This window comes from Struthio camelus, chromosome 19 (assembly GCF_040807025.1).
Source record: "Struthio camelus isolate bStrCam1 chromosome 19, bStrCam1.hap1, whole genome shotgun sequence".
Classification (NCBI taxonomy): Eukaryota; Metazoa; Chordata; class Aves; order Struthioniformes; family Struthionidae; genus Struthio; species Struthio camelus.
Genome location: NC_090960.1, coordinates 521,835 through 543,906, shown reverse-complemented (window position 1 = coordinate 543,906; position 22,072 = coordinate 521,835). Strand labels below are relative to the sequence as shown.

The following is a 22,072-nucleotide window of genomic DNA, read 5'->3' as shown; positions in this document are numbered from 1 at the left end:
CCGGCCCCAGACGTCTCACTCTTAGCCAATTTACTTCCTCCTGGCGAGTACAGAGGCTGATCGTGGGGGTACACGATGTCAGGAAATTGCGCTGGGGATTATTGCTTCTGCTGAGAAGATCCAGCAAGGAGAAAAGAGAACTGGCCTCCTGGCATCGCTCACCTCGGCCGACGCGCTGGGGGACCGCAACCGTGGGCTGAGAACTAGCAGAACTCGCCGCAGCGCCGCCCGTCCCCCAGCGCCGCCGTCGCCTCCGCGCCGTGACGTTGGCCGCGCGGAGCCAGGTGGTGCCGGCGCGGCCGCGCGAGACCCTGCTGTCGCGGCGAGGCGCAGCCGGGGCAGGGACAAGCCGGGCCCCGGAGAGCCCCCTGCCCGGCCCGGCCGGCCCCGCAGGGCGGCCTCCCGGAGGGCACCGGCCGCGTGGACGCTTCCCGCCACGGCCGGTTCCTGGCACAAGAAGGAAGCGTCCGCCGGGACGGCGAAGCCGAACCCCACGGGTCAGAGGGTGGCAGGAAGCGAGGGCTGCGGTATATACCAGCGCCGGCAGACCCAAAAACAGGAAACAACTGCAGCCTGCGATTGTTCCAGCGCGACCGCCCCGTGGGGCAGCGGGGGGGCCCTGCCAGGCACCGCAGCCCCCCGCAGCCCCCTGGCCCCGGACAGCCTGCCGGGCGCAGCCGCAGAGCATCCCCGCGGTGGCCAAGCCCGACCCGCGCCCCCGCGAGCCCCCGGCCTCCGCGCCCCCCGGGCCGCTGGCCGCCCGCCTCCTTGCTGCAGGGGACCTTCCCCACGGCACCCCTCTGTCCCACCCCGGGCCACCCGCGCCGGCCGGCCACCCCCCAGCCCGTCCGCTCTCCGGGTGCCGGCGCCGTTCGGCAGCTGCCCGGTGAAGGCGGCAGCGCCGGGAGCAGCCGCCGGGACGCGGCCCCCGCCGGGAGCCGGCCGTGGGGCGCGAAGGCCCCGGCCCCGCGGCACACCCCTCCGCGCACTTCCTCCGGCCTCCGCGCCGCAGCACCAGGACGTTCCCACGTCCACCACGGCGTTTCCCAGTAGGATGCAGGAAAGGGCTGTGCAGCAGCCGGGGAGTTACTGTAAATGGCACCACCTGCTCCTTACGTGGCAATTCCTCCTCGGGGGCCGGGGCCGCGGGGACGGTTGGGAACGGGGATGGCAGACATCTGCTCCCTGGTGCGCGCGGCGCCGGGAAGCACGAGCTCGGCCCCGCTGCGGCCGCGAGCTGCCCGGCTGCCGGCTCGGGGGCAGCGGCGGCTCCCGGAGACCCGGCGCCCCGCGGTGCCGCAGCGCGGCCCCGTCTCCCCCCGGCACGGGGGACCGGCCGGGGCTCCAGCCCCCAGCCCCCTGGCCACCCCCCGGCTCGGCCCCGGCTCTTCCCGGGCAGCGCCCGGGCCAGAGGGACCCCCTGCGCCCCGGCCAGGGTGTATTTCGGGATGCAGAAGTTAACAGAAAGGCCTGTGTACGTCTCCATGGAAACCGTGGCTGTTGCTGCATCTCCAGCGAGACCTACAGTAAACCCGCGGCGGGAGCCAGCAGCTGCGGATTCCTCACTCGTTCCATCAGCGCGGCTCCTCGGGAGCCTCCGCTGCCCAGATCTGCCTCAGTCCCAGGCACTTCCATGAGGTCACCGGCTCCCCCCGCCGCGCCTCCCGGAGCCCGCCTGAAACCGGAGAGGCGGCGGCGAGGCCGGCTGGGGCGGGCAGCGCCGGCTGCAGGCTCGGCACCCGGCACCCGGCACCCGGCACCCGGCACCCGCAGGCTCCGGCGCTTGCTGCCCTCCCGGCGCGGCCGGCGGCGGTGGTGGAGCGGGGCGCTGCGCCCGGCCTCGCTCCGGACCCGGGGCAGCCCGCGCGCCGCCGCCGGGCAGCGAGGGCCTCGGCTCGGCCCCGGCCGGCAGGTGAACGAGGGACGCTGGCAGAGCCGAGCCAGGACCCCGGCGTCCGGGTGCCGCCTGCGCGTCCCGGCTGCGCCCTCGGCAAACGCGCTGGCGGCAGACGGCGGCCGGGCTCCCCGGGGCGTCACGGCCCCGCGGCCGGGAAGCAGCTCCCGGCCCTGCCACGCAGCGCCGCCCTGCCCGGGGCTCGGCCCCCTTTCCCGGGGCATCGCCCCAAGCCCGGGCTCCTCCATCCAGCCGGAGATGCCGGGGGAGAGGAAACGCGGGAAGGCGCGGAGAGCCGGGGTGGAGGGGAAGACGCAAGCGGAGGCAGCGGAGGCTCCCCGCGGCGCCAGCCCCTCTTGCGGAGCGGGGCGGCGGGACAGGGCAGGGGATCATCCCCTGCGCCCGCCGGCTGCGTCCGCCTCCAGCCCCCGGCCGGGGAGCTGCCCGCGGCGCAGCACCCCAGGGCGCGCGGGAGCCTCTGGAAACGCCGCGGGGAGCGGCGGAGAAACGCACGTGCTTTTCCTGCAGGGCCTCGTCCAAACCGGGCTGCGGGTGGAAGAGCCGCTGCCGCCTTTGCGCCCCCCCAGCGGTGCAGCCCCGGGCTGGGGGCAGGCGAGGGGGACTGGGACCAGGGTGAGGGCCAGGGCCGGGGCCGGGGCGGCCGCAGGGCTCTGCCGCGGCGCGGGGGGCAGCGAGAGCCCCGGGCGCCCGCGCCGGCCCTGCGGCGCTGGGAGCGGAGCATCCCGGCAGCGCGTGCGTCCCCGCTGGCCGGCAGGGCACGGTGGCCGCTGCCCCAGCCCGCCCGGGGCCCAGCGCCCGCAGCCGCGAGCGGAGGCAGATGTTCAGAATGGAAAAAACCCTCCTGCTCCGTTTCCGCAGCAACCGAGGAAGTTTTCATCCCGGCAGCGGCCGCTGGAGCCTGAAGAGAATCTTGACATTTCGGATGAAGGTTTCAAACAAAGCCACGTTGCTGTGGCAATGGGAGCCGCAGGCTCCCCCTCGCCGGCCCGGCCCGCCGGACCCCGCCAAGGATGAGGAGCAGCGGCCCAGCGGCGGCGGTGCCGGGGCCACCCGACCGGCGAGGGGCCGGGTCCTGCTCGGGGCCAGCACCGCCGCCGCCGCCGAGGCCGTGCCGCAGGGCACCGCGCACCGCCAGCACGGCCCCCTCTGCCCGGCGCCGCACCCAGCACAGAGGGGCTGCGGCACGCGAGCGAGACGCAGCCGTCCCGGCCAGCTGCATCGGCCCCGGCTCGGCCCCGGCGCAGCCCCGCGTGCCCCTGCGCCGGGCGCGCTGCTCTGGCACCTCCGTGGCGGCCGGCAGCTGCTGGACACCGGCGCACCAGCGCACTGGCAGCCTGTCGCGGGAGGTCCCCGCCGGCGCTGCGGGCAGGAGGCTGCCAGCTGCCTCGGGTGTGTTTGCCCGGCTCGGTGCAGAGTCCTCGGATGACCCTGGCAGAGCAGCGCCGTGGGCCGGCGCCAAACCCCAGCCCTGGAGCATCCCTTGGCCCTCGCACCAGCCCCGGCCCCCCCGCCGCAGGAGCAGGCTGTGGCGACGCCGCACGCGCAGCGCGGGACGGCGGTCCCTGCACCCGCGGGGCCGGGGGCGCCCCGGTCCAGCCCCGCTCGCCCCCCCGTTCCCGCTGGCACGCCACGACGGGGCCGGGGCCGGGGGTCGGAGGGCCGGGGGCTGCCCCCTCCCTCGGGGGCGCAGCCCGAAGGACGCTGCAGGGAAGCGATGGCCGGGGGCTGCCCAGAGCCGGCGCTTTCTGCAGGCGGGACCCGGCGCCCGCGGCTCCGGGCGGCCTCCCAGGTGCCTCCCCCCGGCAGGAGGGGATGAACAAGCAGCCGAACCTGCGCCCGGCGCGGCTCAGCCCAGCGCCACCCCGGCTTGGGTGACGGCCAGGCCGGAGCTTCCTGGCACTGAGAAAAAGGGGAAACAGCAGACGGGCGCCTGCAGGTGCAAAGTCTCCCCGAGCCCCGGCGCTCGGTGGCGCCGCGCAGCGACCCCGGCTGCAACGGCACGGAGCCGCTCCGGCCTCCCTCCCGGCCGGACTCGGGCCGAGCTTCGCACGGCGACCGGCCTCCCTGCAGCCGCCATCCCCGCCGCCACGGGCACCGGCGAGGGTCCTGCCAGCAGGATCCCCGCCGCGGGGCCGAGCGGCTGCTCCCAGCCCTGCGTGCCGGTCACCTCGCCGCGAGCTCGCCCGCCGCCGCACCCCGTGCTCCGGGCGGCTGCCGCCGTGCCGGGGCGCTGGCCGAGGGGCGCCGGGGGCCCGCAGGCTGCCTGCGTCGCCGTCGGCCGTGTCCCGGCGCGGAGCGACGCGCGGGGAGCAGCCGGCCCGCGGAGGGGGCCGGGGCAGAGCGAGCAGCTGGCAGCGGGCACAGCTGGAGCAGATGTTCCCTGGAAGGACCCCCAGGGCCCCGTCTCAGCCTTTAACGAGTGGGAATGGGAGCACTTTACTGTAATTCCAGCAATTACATTGTTCATCCTTGGCAGCCGACACCAATCGGTGTCCAGCGCCATGGGATCGCGCTGAGCCACCTGGCACTGACGCTTGGCCAGGCGCCTGCCTCCGGGCAGCCGGCCAAGGCCGGGCAATAAAGGGCTGGAGAGGAGGTGGGAGGTACGGTAAGGGCCCGCCCGGGAGTTCCTGTCACCGGCAGGTGCCGGCAAGGAGGGGCCGGGTGCCCGGAGGTCCCTGCGGAGCCCCACGGGCCGGGGGCGCCCGGCGGGACCGGGGCTCTGCCGCCCGCCGCTCCGGGCAGGCTGCCGGCGGCCCCCGCAGCCGCGGGGAGGCCGACCGCGGGGGCCTCCATCCCGGGCAACCCCCGGCCACCCCGCCGCCGTCTGCCCCAGCCCTCGCTCGCCCCTCCGTCCGCCTGTCCGCCCGCCCGTATGTCCGCCCGCCCATCGCTGCTTCCCGGCAGGCGGCCCCTCGCCGGGCGCCCGCTGCCGCTGGGCTGGGGGCTGCGCCGAGCCCCCGGGGGGCGCAGGAGCAGGGGACCGCTGGCACCCGAGGGACGGGAGCGCGAGCCCTGCTGAGTCATCACTTCGCTGTTCTCGTTTTTCCATGGTGCTGTTGTGCTGTTTGCTGGAAGCCAGCTAAGAACCATGACTAATCTGTTCTCAAAACAAGCACAAAGAGAGCAGAAAGGTTTGTGCAAACCCCGCGGGAAGGGGGGGCTGAATCGCCGCCCAGGGCTGCAGGAAGGCGAGCAGCTGGGAGCAGCTGGGGCAGAGCAGCACCCCGCCGGCGGCACCTGCGCGGCGCGGGCTGCCCGGCCGCCGGCACGGCCAGGCGAGCCGGGCAGAGCTGCGGCGCGGGCGGCAGGCGGGCGGGCGCCGCCGGGCACGCGGAAGGGCGCGTGCAATGCGCAGGGTCCGCGCTCTCACCCCGCTCCTTTCTCCCCCTGCAAGGAGCCCGACCTGCCCGCGAAGCCCGGGGAAGAAAGCTGCAAGAGTTCGCTCTGGCCGGAATCGGGCATCCATTGATTTGCTGTTATTAAAACCAGAGCTGCTGTCGGGAACGCCGCAGTCTGGCTGCCCTTGCACACGCTTCCTGGAAAGGGCTGTCCCGCGCGTCCTCCCCGGTGGGGGAACGGTCCCACCAAAGCACCTGGCCTTGGCGCGCGCCGCTGCCGGGGGCTCCGGCGGGAGCCGGGGCTCGGCGAGGCCGGGCAGCGCGTCCAGCCCGCGCGGGGACGACAACAAGGGAGGCAGGTCGGCCCCCAGCACCCACGCCGGCTCGGCCCAGCGCCGTCCCAGGGCCAGCAGCGGGGCGCTGGCGCCTCCCGGCCCTGGGCCGTCCTCGGGGCCCCGCGGCGGCGCCCGGAGCGAGGCGGCAGAGGCTCGGGGCGGCCCCGTCACCCCGCGTCTGGCTGGGGCGGGAGCAGCAGTGCTCGCCGTCCCTTTCATCTGCTCGGCCGAAGAGGGTTTACTGGAGACGGCGAAGTCATTGCTTCCAGCTTGTTGGGGATGAATCACTGCATTGCAGGAATTCTGCCCGGGGGCTTTTCTGTAAGAGCGGTGGAATTTCGAAACGGCCAGAGGGAAGTCAGGCTGCTTGTGCCCTGCCCGGGTGGGAGCGCGGCCCTCCGCCTTGCACAACCGCCCCCGCCGGCCGTTCCCGTTCCCAGGCCCTGGCACCGGCGCGCAGGAAGCCCCCGCCGGTCCCGAGTCGGCGGCGGCCGGGGCAGAGGCGGGGGCGGGCGGCAGGGATGCCCCCGGACCGCAGCCTGGGCACCAGGGGCCGGGGCGAGCGGGGCGTCCCGGCCAGAGCCGGCGCCCCCGATGCAGCAGAGCCCGCGCGCCCTGCAGGCGCCCCGGCCGCGAGCGGGTCCCGCGGGGCCGTGGGGGCAGCGGGACCGTCGGGTGCTGTTCGGGGCCTCCCCAGCTCGTTCGCACCCGCGGGCGGGTGCAAGCGGAGGGGAAGCGGCAGGTCCCAGTGCCCGCGCCGGGCTCGTCCCGCTCGGATCCGCGCTCGGCCCGCGCCCGGGCTGCGGCACCCGCGGGACGGGGCAGCTGCCGGGGACCCGCTCGGTGCTGCCGGCGCCCGCGGGCTCAGGCCCCGGGCTGGCTGCAGCGCGGCCGCCCCGCGCGGGGGCCGGGCTGGCGTTTCTGCGTTTCCACGCGCTGCGGGAGCGCGGTTGCAGAGCGAGAGCGGAGGGGTTTCTCGGCGAGGCGGGGAAGCACGTTCAGAGCAGGAACCGAAACGTCGCCTCCCAGCCCGGCGGCTCTTCCTCCGGAGCGGCCGCCGAGCGCAGCCCGCACCGCTCTCCCGGGACCTTCGCCGTAAGCGGCCCCGGCGTCCGGAGGACGAGGGCTCCCTGCGGCCCCGCGCCGGGCACGGCCTCCTGCACACCCTCCGCGTGTCCCTGCTGCCCAGGAAGGGGAAGGGGGCTCGGTCGGGGGGGCGGCCCCGCGGCGGGGAGGGGGCTGGCCCGGGGCAGCCGTAATAGCGAGAACAGAGGTTTGAGGGCCGCCGCCAGCAGGGCCGCCGCACCCCTCCGCTTCGGCAGGACCCGATGCATCCCGATGCATTCCTCCCGCGTCTTCTGGCAAGCGCCGAGCGCGGCTCGGGGCCGCGGTTCCCGACAGCCGGCCGGCGGGGAAGGAGCCGCGCGCTCCCTCGGCCGGCTGGCCGGAGGCGGACGGGTGGCCCAGGCACGTCGACGCGCGTCCCCTCCCGGCCCCACGCGCCCTGCGCTGGCTGCTGGGGCAGGTGCCGCCGCAGGGATGCGCCCAGGCAGCAGAGCATCCCCAGCAGCCGGCCGGCGCCGGGGCTCTCCCTCGGCCCGCGGTGGCCAGGGGAGGCCCCGGTCGCACAAAGGGCAGCGGTGTCCCGCGGGGGCCCCGCGCAAGTGAAAGCGAGCCCCGGGCCGGGCTGCAGTGGCAGCAGCTGCGCCACGTGGCGAGCGGGGCGCGTGGCCCGCTTCCCCGAGCAGAACAAACCGCGGGTGACGAGGACAAACCGCCCCGGCCGCCCGCAGCCCCCGGCAGGCCCGCGCTGGAGAGCCGGGTGCATCGCCGTGGGAAACCAGAGATAACAGGTCCCACTTCCTGGCGCCTCCTTTCCTGGACAAAGGGCTGCAGAGAGCAAAACACGAGCCGAGAGCCCAGTCCCGAGAAGGCCCTTCTCGATGCACGTCTCCCCCTGCCCGCAGCTCAGCTCCGGGTGCAGGGCAGGGCCAGCGAGGCTCCTGCGGGACACGGCACACGCACAGCATCCCACCCGGCGGGGACCAGCCCTGCGCCGGGCGGGATACCCGAGGCCAGCCGGAGCCCGGGGGCCAGCGCTCCTGCTGCCCGGCGGAGGAGCAGGGCGGAGAGCCCAGGGCAGGGGGCCCTTGCCGGAGGGGACGAGCCCGAGGGGGCTGGGGACAGCCTGGTGGGAGGGCAGCCTGCCCCAGCCGCAGGCGCCGCCACCTCTGCAGCCTCGCGGGCGCTCTCGCCGCGCGGGCTGCAGCCAGCCGCCGCGGGCAGCGGCAGCGCCCGGGGTTGCGTGCGGGCGCGCGCGACCACGGCGCTGCTTCCCGGCAGCGGCCAGATGCCGCGGCCGCAGGCCACCAGCCGCAGCTGAGAGGCTGCTTCCCGGAGGGCTGGGTGATTTGCCTGCCCTGCTTTGCATGCCTGACGTGGGCAGAGGGCCCTGGGGGCAGGGGCACACGGTTTGCTTCCGGCATGGGAAGGATGCGGGGACCCGCTCCTCTCGCCGCCCCAGCGCCACCCAGGCCCGGCGGGGATCGGGGGGCGAGATGGGGGCTCCCCGTGCTGCAGGCCGCCCCAGGCACGCCGTGCCGAGCCGTCCCGCTGGGGTCTGGCGCCAGGGAGGTCGGAGGGGAGGGTGGATCAGGAGGCGACAGGGCTCGGTCAGGCTGTGGGGAGCTGCTTTATTTGGCTTTACACTTTCTGCCATTCCTGGAAACAAACAGCTGGCTGGGGCTGCTCCGACCTGCCTGCTGGGAAGCCACAGCCCCCTCCCCTCTTCCTTTCCAGGATGCTCCACGCCAAGGGCTGCTCTGCGGCTGCCCAAGGAGCCGGGGCTACAGCCTCTGGCGGCTCCCGGCCCAGCAGAGCCCGACGGCCACCGGGAAGGTTGTGACTGCTCCACCCAACCTGCCTCCGCCGCGGGGAGCAGCTCGTCCAGCTGCCCCGAGAACGGAGACACCATCAATGCCACGTTCACCCCTCCGTGTCGTGGAGCAGTCCCAGCCCCATGGGCCGAGACGGCCGCACACAGCTTCCCCGCTGCCGCGCACGATGCCAGCCAGTCTGCGGGTTGCAGTCCCAGTGCATGGCGGCCCAGCAGCTCCAGCCCAGCACCGACCCGCTGCACACTGCAATTCCCAGGCACAGCAGCCCAACTGCTCCAGCCCAGCACCGACCCGCCGTGCACTGCAATTCCCAGGCACAGCAGCTCCAGCCCAGCACCAACCCGCTGCACACTGCAATTCCCAGGCACAGCAGCTCCAGCCCAACACCAACCCGCTGCACACTGCAATTCCCAGGCACAGCAGCTCCAGCCCAACACCAACCCGCTGCACACTGCAATTCCCAGGCCCAGCAGCTCCAGCCCAGCACCAACCCGCTGCACACTGCAATTCCCAGGCACAGCAGCTCCAGCCCAACACCGACCCGCTGCACACTGCAATTCCCAGGCCCAGCAGCTCCAGCCCAGCACCGACCCGCCGCACACTGCAATTCCCAGGTCCGGCAGCTCCAGCCCAGCACCGACCCGCCGCACACTGCAATTCCCAGGCCCAGCAGCTCCAGCCCAGCACGGAGCAGCCCATGGGCTGCAATCCCCATGCATTAGCACCAGGTTGATTTATAGAAATCCAATGGCTGGGGCTGCCAGCACCTCCTGCCAAACCTCATTAACGGCTGGCCTGGGAGCAAGGCAAACAGCTCATGCAGCAACAAGGAAATCCTTGTTTAAGCATTTCTGGCTGTGCACAGACCTTCCCCTCACACCCAGGGGAGGAGGAGGAGGTGCAGGCCACGAGCCCCGGGCTGCCACCACCGTGACAGCCACAGCAAATGAGATGCAAGGGGACATGGCTGGGCTGGCAAGGGAGGGAGTCTTGGGGTGGGCCATGAGCTGGGAAGGATTGGGGGACCGTGGGGACAGAGCAGGGGGCAGGTGGCCCCGACACTGCAGGGCCGGGCTCTTGCCCCCTTGCACCACCGCAGCTGTGCTAGTGACCGCTGCGGACATGGGGACACCAGTAAAGAGTGATGGACGAGCTGGCTCAGATGGGCAGCGCTGCTTGGCCAAGGGCTTTGGGCACTGCAGGAGCTCTGTGGTGTCACCATGCCATGGGGTAAAAATCTGCCAGAGCCAGCCAGAGCAGGCCAGAGGGACATACTGGCCTGCCCTGTGCAGAGCAGATGGAAAGGAGCTTCATGTAGGGCTGGAGAGCAGGAGCCCTGCCTGCTCCCTGCACAGCCCTGCCTGCTCCTGCACCATCCTGCCTGCTCCCGCACTGCCCTATCTGCTCCCACACTGCCCTATCTGCTCCCGCACAACCCTATCTGCTCCCGCACAGCCCTGCCTGCTCCCACACAGCCCTGCCTGCTCCCGCACTGCCCTGTCTGCTCCCGCACAGCCCTATCTGCTCCCGCACAGCCCTGCCTGCTCCCACACTGCCCTGCCTGCTCCCGCACTGCCCTGTCTGCTCCCGCACTGCCCTGTCTGCTCCCGCACAGCCCTATCTGCTCCCGCACAGCCCTGCCTGCTCCCACACTGCCCTGCCTGCTCCCACACAACCCTATCTGCTCCCGCACAGCCCTGCCTGCTCCCACACAGCCCTATCTGCTCCCGCACAGCCCTGCCTGCTCCCACACAGCCCTATCTGCTCCCGCACAGCCCTGCCTGCTCCCGCACCATCCTGCCTGCTCCCGCACAGCCCTGCCTGCTCCCACACTGCCCTGCCTGCTCCCGCACTGCCCTGCCTGCTCCTGCACAGCCCTATCTGCTCCCGCACAGCCCTGCCTGCTCCCGCGCAGCCCTATCTGCTCCCGCACAGCCCTGTCTGCTCCCTGCACAGTCTTATCTGCTCCCGCACAGTCCTATCTGCTCCCGCACAGCCCTGCCTGCTCCCGCACAGCCCTATCTACTCCCTGCACAGCCCTGCCTGCTCCCGCGCAGCCCTATCTGCTCCCGCACCGCCCTGCCTGCTCCCGCGCAGCCCTGCCTGCTCCCACGCAGCCCTATCTGCTCCTGCACAGCGCTGCCCACTCCGCACGCCCTCGCCTCCTGCCAACAGCTGGATTCCCATGCGGGAATTCCCCGGCTGCAGGAGCCAGGAGCCCCGGGAGTGCAGGGGCCGTGGGAGCCGGGTGCCCTGTGCCAGGACGGGCCACGGGCACTGCCAACCCCCAGCACCCACGAGCCCGGCGCAGCCTCAGCAACCTGCCTCCATCTGCCCCCACACGTGGCTCAGGATCTACTTCATCATCTGGAGAAAAGCATTTACTGCCAATAAACAGGCTAATTAATTCTCCTCAAAGACCTCTCAATTATTCATCTCGGGCCACAGAGAAAACAATTACAGCACTTACCTCCGCCCTGGCTGGGCCGGTTGCAGCAGCCAGCGCGGGGCCAGGCCGGCGGCAGGCCGGGCACGGCCGGACGCCCGACCCCGCGCGGCTCCCGGCAGAGACCCGCTCCCGGGGCTCGGACACCTCCGCTCTGCCCAGCCCTCGCCCCGGGCACGTCCCGGAGGCTGAGCCCGAACCTGCCGCCTGCCGGCGCAGCCCGCTGCATCTCGTCCGCCTCCTTCCTCCTGGCCCAGCTGCGATGGTCCCCGCGCCCCTCTCCGAGCCGCACAGCTCCGGCCTCTCCCGCCTCCCCGCTGGCCGGGTCATGCTGGCCGCTGCCGCCGCTCTTGCCGGGGCTCCTGCAGCGGTGGTGAGACCCGGCCGTGGCACTGGCGCATCTCGGGACACTGCAGCCACCGGCTCCCACCACCGCCCAGCCCAGCGCATCACCCTGCTCGTCCTGCCGGGCGCCGCACGGCCCAGGACCGGCTGGCGTCCCGCTCCCAGCTCTCCTCCAGCTCCCCGGGCTTGGGGACGTGCATCCTGCCCTCCAGCCGGGCGCAGTCCCTCCTGCCTCGGCATCAGCTACGCCTGCAGTACAGAAACCCCTTTCACCACCGGCAGCGAACAGCCGGACCGGACCGGGACCCCGCGTGCAGTGACCCTTTCCCGTGACACGGCCACATAGCCACCGCCGGTGCACTCTGTCCCTGCTGGATCGCACCTGGGTGCTTGCCGCACACGGGCATCCCCGGCATCGGGGTCCGCAAGATCCCTCTGTGCATGGCAGATCCCCCTGTGCCCACTGGATCCCTCTATGCACCACAGATCCCCCTGTGCACAGCAGATCATCCCATGCACAGCGGATCCCCTCCATGCACAGCAGATCCCTCCATGCACGGCAGATCTTCCCGTGCCCAGCAGATCACCCTGTGCACTATGGATCCCCCTGTGCATGGCAGATCCCCCTGTGCCTAGCGGATCCCCCCATGCCCAGCAGATCCCCCCATGCACAGCAGAACCCCCCCATGCACAGCAGATCCCCCATGCTTGGCAGATCCCTCTGTGCCCAGCAGATCCCTCCGCGCACAGCGGATCCCCCCGCCTGCAGCACAGCACGGCCGCCGCCACCGGACACCCGGGCACCCTCGCCACCCACGCAGGCTGTGGGCGCCGGGCTCCCGCGAGCGGCCGGCTGGCACATCCTCGCCCCGGGAGCGCAACGCCGCGCCGCGCCGGCGGTTGCACGGCTCTGGCCCGCGCGGGCTGAGCAGCTCCCACCTGCGCCCCGGCGCCCGGCGGGGAAGGGTTAAGCGAGCACAGCTGGCCCCCACCCCCCCAAGGCGGCCAAGGGGCGGGCCTGTCGGGAAGCAGGGATTTCTGCAGTGGTTTTACTGGAAAAGTTGTTGCCGGCGGAGGGAGGGGTCACTAGAGCAGCCCCAGCAGCGGCAGGTTGGCGGTCGGTGGGCGCCCGGCGCGGGCCGGCGCGGGGACCCGCCGTGCCGCTGTGCCGGACGGCCGCGGCCCCTCGAGGCAGGGTGCCGCGCGGGAAGCGCAGCATCGCCCAGACGCGCTGCCTTCCCCGACGGTCCCTTTCGGGGCCGTCTCCGACCAGCCTGGGGGACCAAGACCTGCGGCTGCAGCACTGCCGCGATCTCTGGCCGCGCTCTCCGGTGCCGCGCTCCCCGCAGGAATAGCGGGTCCGAGACCAAGCGGAGAGGGCTGACGGCACCCCAGCCCTGGTCCCCCATCCGGGCACGGCGCTGGGGGCGGCGGTGCCGTCGGGGGCTCCGCAGCCTCTGCACGCTGCGTGTGCAAACAGCCGCTGGCGCACACCCCAAAGGGCCCAGGCCCAACCCCACCAGCGGCAGCGCCCTGGCTCGGCGAACGGGGTCGGGACACCTCCCGGGCGCACGTGCACGCGGAGGCCAGGGGCTGGCGATGGGCAAGGCCAGGCGGCACTGTCCCTCGGCCGCCGGGCTCTGCACGGCCGGCGGGGCAGCGGCAGGGCCCCCGGCACGGCCCCCGGCTCACTGCGGGGCTGGCCGTGCCCCGGGCAGGCCGAGCCAGGAGCCCAGCTCGTCCCACAGCTTCCAGGCACCGCTCCACCGTTCCCGACAGAGTAGGAAATCACTTGGCTGCATGGCTCCTACCGCGCCGGGGATGATTGATGTTTGCTCTGCCCCAGCCCCGGGCCGAGCCGGGTCCTCCGGGCCGGCCCCAGCCCAGGGGACGAGTTATCCCCCCACAGAGCAAACAGCGTGGCTGTGGGGGCCACGGCAGTCAGGTGAAAACACCCCTGAGACAAGCACGTGACAAGCACATCGGAGTCACCACCCGGGACCGCCGCCAGCCCAAGCCACCGCGCGCAGGACGCCGCGCGGCACCGCCTGCAAGGCGGACAGCCCCGTGCCGCTGGCCCCACGGCCCCTGCACAGCCGGCCCGTGCCCCAGCAGAGCCCCTTCCACAGCTCCGGCAATGCCAGGGCAGACCCTCAGCGCAGCCAGACCCCCCTCAGTGTAGCCAGACCCCCAGTACAGCCAGACCCCCCCCAGTACAGCCAGACCCCCTCAGTGCAGCCAAACCCCCCCAGTGCAGCCAGATCCGCAGTGCAGCCAGACCCCCCCAGTACAGCCAGACCCCCTCAGTGCAGCCAGGCCCCCAGTACAGCCAGACCCCCCCAGTACAGCCAGACCCCCTCAGTGCAGCCAGATCCCCAGTGCAGCCAGATCCCCAGTGCAGCCAGACCCCCCCAGTACAGCCAGACCCCCTCAGTGCAGCCAGATCCCCAGTGCAGCCAGACCCCCCCAGTACAGCCAGACCCCCTCAGTGCAGCCAGACCCCCCCAGTGCAGCCAGGCCCCCAGTGCAGCCAGACCCCCCCCCCAGTGCAGCCAGCCCCCCCAGCGCAGCCAGGCCCCCAGGCACGAGCCCCGGCCTCGCTGCACCCGGGCTCCTGGCGGCCCCACTGCAAGCTGCCTCTGCGGGCAGCAGCCCCGCGCCTCGTCCGGCCGGGCCCCGCACGCAGCCTGCTGAGGGAGCGGAGCGGCGACTGAGCGTCCCGCTGGCTTTTGCAGCAGGGTCGCTCAGGGGCTCCCCCAAAGCCCCAGGCCCCGTCAGCCCCACCGGGGACGCTGCGGGGCAGAGCTGCTCCCCTCCCTCAGCCCGCTGGGCAGCGGCCCAGCCCCTGCTCCCGGCGCTGCCTCCGGCCCCGGCGGGCCCCTCCGGCCAGACCCGCCGGCAGGACACGTGTGGCGAGGGCCCCGAGCCCCCGCGCCGCGGGGCGATGCCCGGGCCCCCGGGGCCGCGGCCCCGGCGCTGCCATGGGGCCGGAGGCAGGGGGGTCCGCCCCAGCTCCGGGAACGGCCCCGGGCCGCTGCCAGCTCCTGCGCGGCGAGGGCGGGAGGGAAACCCGATCCTGCCCCGCGGGGCGCGGGCTCTGCGCCGCCGGCCCCGGGCTGAGCGCTAACTTTAGCCGTGGGGAGGGCACCTTGGCGGCTCGCCCGCCCCACACGCGGCCCCAGGGCAGAGCGCTGCAGGCAGAGCCGCCGCGGAAAGACGAGGGGGAGCGGCGGGCCGCGCGGCGCGGTGCGGTGCGGTGCGGCGCGGCGGGGTGCTCGGCCCCCCGGCGCGGTGGCGGCAGCGGCGGCGGCGGCGGGCTCCCGGGCCGGGCGCGGGGCCGGCGGCAGGCGGAGGGACGGAGCGAAGCCCCCCGCCAGGCCTCCGACCTCGGCACGGGCGGCGTGGAGAGGGGTTCCCCCCGCGCCGGCCCGCCGGGGCGGCATCGCTTCCGCCCGGCCGGCACCTGCGGCCTGCCCCGCCGGCGCCCCGCGCTTACCGGCAGAGGAAGCTGCCGGGAAGGCGGCACGTGCGCCGGAGCCTGGGGAGGAGAGGAGCGCGAGGGAGCCAGGCGCGCTCCGCTCTCCCTGCTCCCAGGTCCAGGGCCAGTAACGGGAAGCGTCTGCGCTCAGTGACGGTAAATCAGATCGGGGAGATTAGAGGCCTTTTTGCCTAATCATGAGCAGCTTGAAGTTGGAGGACAAGTTCCTGGAACAAAGAGGAAATGGAGGCAGTAAATAAAGAAAAACTGTTAACATGTGGCCCTGCGTGTGAAAAACGTCTCTGTGAAGGAGCGTTTATGGCTCGCTCACCTACGGGGCCGACAGCGGGGCTGCGGCGGCCGGGAGCCGAGCGGCGGTGCAGCCCGCGGGCAGCGCGCCCCCCGCCAGCGGGGCTCCCGGCAGAGCTGCCGCCAGGCCGGGGCAGCTCCTGGCGACCGCACGCAGCGGAGGCAGGAGGAAGGCGGCAGCGTGCTGGGGACCGCGCGGCGGGCGGGCGGCCGGGCGGCCGGGGCGGCGGGGAGCCGGCGTGCTCGGGGGACGCGGCTGCACGGCACGCAGGAGGAGACGCGGGCCAGCAACCGAGGGGAGGAAAGGGGACGCGTGGCCCCAGCCGCTCCGCCGTGCCAGACCAGGTCCCGCTCGGACACGACACCCCCCGCCACGGCGCCTGCCAAGGAGGTGCCGGGCGCTGCAGAGCCCTGGTCTGCCAGCTGCAGTCTGCACTCACAGCTGAGGTCTGCACCCGCAGCTGGGGTCTGCGCCCGTGGCTGGGGTCTGCACCTGCAGCCGGGGTCTGCGCCCGTGGCTGGGGTCTGCGCCCGCGGCTGGGGTCTGCACCCACGGCTGGGGTCTGTGCCCACAGCTGGGTCTGCGCCCGCGGCTGGGGTCTGCGTCTGGTCTGGCCAAGGGCGGAAGGTGCCCCAGTGGCGCAGGGCGCACGGCAGCCCCCGTCCAGGCGCCGCAGGGCCCGCGGACTCCCCTCCCCAGCGCAGGGAGAAAGCGCTGAGAGCTGCGGAGCTGCCCAAAGCTGACACCAGCGCCGCAATAAAACGTGTTTACCCGGCGGTGCCACAGGACTGCTTGTCAGCCGTTTCCCAGGGCCGGCCGCGCCAGAAGCAGGAGCTGGATTCCCAGCAGCAAGGTCGGCCCCGGCTTTCCTGTCAGCAGCCGGAGCAGCACGGCAGGAGCCATCGCCGTGCGCCATGCTGCGCCGCGTGCATGCACAAAAGACTTGCCGAGCGCCAGCGGAGCCGGGCAGCGGCAGACGGCACGTGGCTGCCCGCCGCCCTCGGGAGCGCGCCGCAGCCCGCAGTCCGCCGGCAGGACGTCCCCGGACACCCTCCCAGCGGGGCCGCAGGAGAGCCCGGAGCGGCCCTCGGGGAGGGCAGCACCCCCACGGCCCCCAGCGCTCCTCCCGGCGGCATGGGAGGTCCGGAAAGGCCGCTGGGCTGCCCAGCGCCCGCTTGCCAGCGAGGCAGCGCCCGGGGACGGCTCGGTGCTGGGGGTCCCCGAGGTCTGGCTGGGCTGTCGCTGCAGGTCGCGCAGCCCCGTGGGGCAGGGACCCCCACCCGCACCCCCACCTCCGGGCACCTGGCTGAGGCGCCCTGGGGGTCCCGGCTCTCCCGAGGGGGCACCGGGCACCCCGCAGCCCCACGGGCCTCCCCGCTGAGGAGGGGCACAGCCGGGGCGGGAGGCGAGCAGGGGCCCGTGAATGGGGGGGGTGGGCAGGGGGAGGCCTCCAGGTAGGACGCACCATGGGGCCCAGGGAGGGGGGTGCCCAGAGGGGGGAGCCGGACAGGGCAGGATTCCTGGGCAGGACCCACGGCCAGAGGGTCCCCGGGCAGGGGGAGCTAGGCGGGGGCACACAGATGGGGGTGCCCAGACGGGGGCATGTGGCTGGGGGTCCCAGGCAGGGGTGCACCTTGGGGGCGCACAGACAGGGGTGCACAGCTGAGGTCCCGGGCAGGGGCGCACCGCGGGGGTGCACGGCCGGGGGTCCCGGGCGGGGGTGCACGGCCGGGGTCCCGGGCGGGGGCGCACTGCGGGGGTGCACAGCTGGGGTCCCGGGCGGGGGCGCACCGCGGGGGTGCACGGCCGGGGGCGCACGGCCGGGGCAGCCGGCGGGGCCGGTGAGGCGGAGCCCGGCCGCGGACTACGCGCCCCGGGAGCCCTTGCGGCGGGCGGGCCGCTCCCCCCCCGGCGGCGGCGGCGGCGGCGGCGATGCGGGCGGTCGGCGGCGCGGGGGCTGCGCTCCGCGGGGCCCGGACCGGCGCGGGGCCGGGGCCGCTGCTGGGACCGGGACCGGGACGGGCGTTGCGGCGCGGCCCCGCGCGGGGCCCCCCGGGCGGCCCGTCCCGCCCCGGTCCCGGTCCCGGCCCGGCCCCGCTCCGCGTGCTGGACCTGCGCAGCGACACGGTGACCCGGCCCAGCGCGGCGATGCGGCGGGCCATGGCCCGGGCCGCCGTGGGCGACGACGACTACGGGGAGGACCCCACGGTGAACGGTGAGCGAGGGCCGGAGCGCCCCCAGAGCCTTCCTCGGGGGCTGCGGGGGCTGGGGCGCCGGGCGGGCTGCAGCGCAGACCTCTGGGGTGTCTCGCCGCCCCTCCGTCCCCGACGGCATCCCCTGTGCCTTTCTTCCACGCAGAGCTTCAGCGTCTGGCTGCGAGGACCATGGGGATGGAGGATGCTCTGTTTGTGCCAACGGCCACGATGGCCAACCTCATTGCGGGTGAGTGCCCAGGGCTCGGCGCAGCCCCTGCCCCGCTCTCCAGCCCCAGCGACCCAGCAGCAGCCAAGTGGCACGCTGAGAGCGGTGCTGGTCGAGTGGGTACTGAGGGCAACGGAAACCCCTTGCTCCCTGCTCCCCTGCAGGATACTGAGCAAAAGCCCCACTTCTGCTCAGAAAGCCACAGATTTTTCATGACTGAATGGCTGCAGGGGAAAGCTGTTAGGAACAGGCAGCTCCATGCTCTCCTTGCCCCTTCCTGGGCCCCGTCTTTAGCAGTGCAGCGCAACTCCATGCAGACCCAGGAGTTGCTCTCCTGCTTCGTGCTGCCGATGAGCAAGTGTCTCCCCTTGGATAGGAGGGAGTCCCGTGCTCAGCCTCGAGCAGAACTGCTCAGTCGACCTTTACCCGGGTCACTTTTCTGCCCTCTGCAGTGAGCAAGGGTCTGGCTGCGCGCTGCATGGGAGGGTGGACTCAGCTCCAACTCTGGCCACGTGCACGCGCGAGGCAGGGAGGAGAGTCAGCGCCCTCCCATCACCGCACTGCTGCCAGCTGGCTCCCCTAGCTCCAGCCATCGTTGGCAGGTCCCAGTTAAACAGAGACATGGTCCAGCTCGGACCAGCTCCAGCACTCTTCAGGGGACAGAGCTGACGTCCCTGCGTTATGCAGGAGCCAGCCCCGCTGTGGAGAGATGCTGCGCTGGAGGAAGGATGTGGCACGTGTCTTTAAGTGCTGTGTGCTCAGCCTTCGCGCAGTGGAGCCCTCCAAACTGCCAGAGCTCACGCAGCCCGTTGGTATCACCCCAGCTGAGTCCACGCCTGCTCTCCCCGCACGGCCCCACTCCATGCTCGCAGTGCTGCCCCCCCGGTGCCCCAGCCTCACTGCCTCTCCCCTGTCCCAGTGATGTGCCACTGCCAGCGCCGAGGGGCCCAGCTGCTCCTGGGGAGGGAGGCCCACCTGCACGTCTACGAGCACGGCGGGGTCGCTCAGGTAGGTGCTGCGTGCTGCCTGGCTCACAGGTCTCCAGCCAGTGCCCCAAACCTCCTCCTTCTTGGGGACACCCCCAACCCGGGCCCTAGGGAGGGGAACCTAGCGCCGGGCTGCCCTAGGACCCGAGTGGGGCAGGCACAGGCTGCGCAGGGCAGGCTGGAGGGACAGGATCGCAGCTTGCTGCTGCCCTCCTCTGGCTACGGGGGACTGGACTGGGGGAATCACCTGGATCCCCTAGAGAGCAGCAAGCCACAGCCTGGGGCAGAAGTGGGATCTGATCACGCTCAGAGCAGGGGAGGGAAAGAGTGGGGATATGAGAGGGGAGAGGGGCTGGGCCCCCCACCCATACACTGCCACTGTCCCTCGTCAGCTCTGCTCCCTGCACTGCCCCGGCCCAGGTCGCTGGGGTCCATTTCCAGGCGCTGCCAGACCTGCCAGATGGCACCTTCGACCTGGACCAGCTGGAGCTGACCATCCGCGAGGCCCACGGCAGCCGCTACCACCCCCGCCCTGAGCTCATCTGCCTGGAGAACACGCACAGCTCTGCGGGGGGGCGGGCACTGCCCCTCACCTACCTCCAGCAGGTAGGACTCGCGTCCCAGCAGCTGTTGGCCGACCCTGCCCTGGTGCAGGCAGGCTGGACTCTGCAGGACAGCACAGCCGGGACACATAAGCCCTTGCCAAGCAGCTCAGAGTGCAGCTCACGCTGGGCTGGCGCTGGCAGCTCCTCCAGGCTCTGTCCATCCAGCGGTTCCTAGCAGCCCAGCTGCTCCTTTGCCTCCTCCCAGGTCCGCCTGCTTGCTGACCGCTATGGGCTGCGGGTACACATGGACGGAGCACGACTGATGAACGCGGCGGTGGCCCAGGGTGTGGAGCCAGCACAGATCACCCAGCACTGTGACTCTGTGTCCCTGTGCTTCTCCAAGGTGCGTTCACACGGGGCGCCCTGGGCAAGCTGAGGGCCTGCCTTTCTTCAGGGGCGTGATGCATGGGGCTATGCACCCAGGTTGCTGGCTAGGGCAGGGGAGAACCCCCGGGAGGGATGCGGGTAGTGCCCCGGGGCAGCTCTCAGGATCAGCTCTCTATTGGATCTGCAGGGCCTGGGCGCCCCGGCTGGAGCAGTGCTTGCCGGACGCAGGGAGTTCGTGGCCGAGGCCTGGCGTGTGCGGAAGCTGCTGGGAGGGGGGATGCGACAGGCAGGTGTGCTGGCAGCTGCTGCCCGCATTGGGCTGGAGCACGCAGAGACAACACTGCGCAGAGACCACGACAACGCCCGCCGCTTTGCTCAAGGTATCTCAGGTGTCCTGGGATGTACGGGTGCCTTTGGCAGAACACCACCACACAGCTTTCCACACGCAGCCACAGAGCTGGCTCCTGCCCTGTCTGTTAGCTGGACGCCCAGGGGGCAGGACTCCTCCGTACCCCAGAGCAGCTCTGCTCTGTGGTGGGCTCAGCCCTGGGCTGGGTTCACACCGCGCTTTACAATACGGTCCTGCGCCAGAGGGCTGATGTTGATCTCGACTGCTGGGGGATAACAGCACCTTCCCTCAGCTGTAGTGCTGGATCTCCAGCCAGGTGAGAATCCAGCTGGGGTTCCTGCCTGACTGGATGACATCCAGGGACAATGCAATGCCTTTTCCCTGCGTGGTGCCCACAATAATCCTGGTGCTGCTCAAGGGCAAAAGGCCCCTCTGTTAGCCCAGGAGCCGGGGTAGTGCAACACTGCAGCCTCCTCTCCTGAGAAGCCTGGCACCAGACCCACAGCCTAACGACCCATGCCTCCCCCAGGCATCCAGGAGCTGAACTCACCCCTCTGCTCCATCAACCTCACGGCTGTGGAGACGAACATCGTGCTGGTGGGAGTGAAGGGAGACTGGCCATCTCCCACGGAGCTGTGCAAGCGCATGCAGGCAGTGAGCGAGGAGGAGGTGGCCAAAACGGGCCACGCTGTCAGTGTGCTGCTCTTCCCCTGGTCAGCACGCTCTCTGCGTGCAGTCTGGCACTGGAACATCTCCGCCCATGACACTGAGCTCGCAAAGAACAAGCTGGACTTTGTGGCCAGGAAGTGCCAGGAGAAACTGGCCTTAGGACTGGGCGCTAGTCCTTGGAGCAGAGGTGGCGACTGAGTTGAGACGCGAGAACGGGCATCTTCCTGGCCCCAGCCCTGAAGCTGACCCTGCTTGGCTGCTGCAGGCAAGTTTGGAGGCTGGGGCAACTGTCCCATCCCCCATCCTCCTGGCAGCCAGCAGCAACGAGTCCGGGACCAGCCAGAACATGCTCCAGGCATGTCCCTGACAGGCTGCAGCACAATAACCTCTCCTGCCTGCAGCCCTGCAAACCAGTGCGAGAGCCCAACCCTGCCAAGACCAGAGCTCGCACCCTCCCAGATGGGAGCACTCTGTGGGAGGGAGTTGATTTGCAGATGTGCCTGGAGGGATGGGAGTCCACATCTCACACCACCAGACCACTCCAAGGCAGCTTCCCCACCTCACTAGTCAGCCCAGCAAACACACAATCAGAACAGCCTCTAGTCCTCAGCCCACACAGCTCTATGCTGTTCCTGTAACGCAGTCACTGGAGACACTGCCCAAAAGCAGGGCCAGACACCCCCTGCTTCCAAGGCTATGCACTTACCTAACACATGCGCACTGGACATGTGTGTACAAGCTGCAGCAGGAAGAAAGATCCTGAGGGATGCTCAGGGCACAGCTGGGCAGCTTGCTCACAGCCATGCAGTGTGGGGCAGCAGCAGCACATATCACAAAGCCAAAGACAGAAAACAGTCTGAATCAGGGGCCTTTGGGTTGTGCTACACAAGAATGGCAGGGCAGGAAGCGGTCTCTGCAGCCCAGTGCTCTCAGCTCAGCTCTTGCTGTTGTAATGAGGCAATTGAGATCTAAATAAAGTGTTGTGGCAGTGCTGCAGCTGTGCAGGACATTGTCCCCCAAGGGTGCCCCTCCCCTGACTATGCAGCGGGGACAACGTCGCAGCCTGGCAGTCCCTGTTGAGGGGCAAGTGCTCCTGAGGACATAAAGTGCCTCACAGCCGTAGGACCGGGGCCACTGCAGAGCAGCACCGAAAATCTGACTGGGACTCTCACAGGTGTATGAGCCCAGCCTGGCCACTGACAGGCCTCTCCAGAGAGGCCCAGCTGCCCCCACAGCCTGTTCCCCTCATCCACCCAGGCTTTGCTTGGCTCTCCCCTTCCAGGCCGGCCCTCAAGCTGGCTGACTGGCCACCTCCTAAACACGTTCTCCATGACTCCTCATCTCAGTGGCCTGTGTTACCCCAGTCGAACGCAGCGTCTCTCCAGCAGCCACAGGCTGGCTCTCTGGCCTTCCATATCTGTAACGCTGAGTCTGTCGCTTCTGGGCCAGAGATTCCCTGTGCTATACCTGTGCACACAGGGCTGGGCCCTTCTCAGAGCATGGTGTGTTCACTGCTGCCAGCCACAGGAGAGCCCAGCTGCAGGGGACCAGAGCTCCAAGGTTGGAGAGGAGATTATTTATGCATCAGTTTAAGTTTGTACTTGATGGCTTAACACAACACTTTATCCCTAGGAAGAAGATTTATATC

At 71.5% G+C, this 22,072-nt stretch overlaps 1 protein-coding gene across 2 annotated transcripts; it reads left to right on the top strand.

Moving 5' to 3' along the window:
* The first annotated feature begins 17,139 nt into the window (after positions 1 to 17,139).
* LOC104140202 (uncharacterized) lies at positions 17,140 to 22,059 on the top strand. 2 transcript variants are annotated; one of them, XM_068913329.1, is made up of 7 exons: positions 17,140 to 17,282; positions 17,426 to 17,509; positions 18,408 to 18,496; positions 18,895 to 19,080; positions 19,285 to 19,422; positions 19,594 to 19,786; positions 20,285 to 22,059. In XM_068913329.1, exons 1-7 carry the CDS (start codon positions 17,216 to 17,218, stop codon positions 20,620 to 20,622), a joined length of 1,095 nt encoding a protein of 364 aa, XP_068769430.1. In that variant the 5' UTR covers positions 17,140 to 17,215; the 3' UTR covers positions 20,623 to 22,059. The 2 variants fall into 2 exon arrangements, with proteins under 2 accessions (XP_068769430.1, XP_068769429.1); XM_068913328.1 differs by having other exon boundaries at positions 17,153 to 17,282; positions 18,176 to 18,496.
* Positions 22,060 to 22,072: the final 13 nt, after the last annotated feature.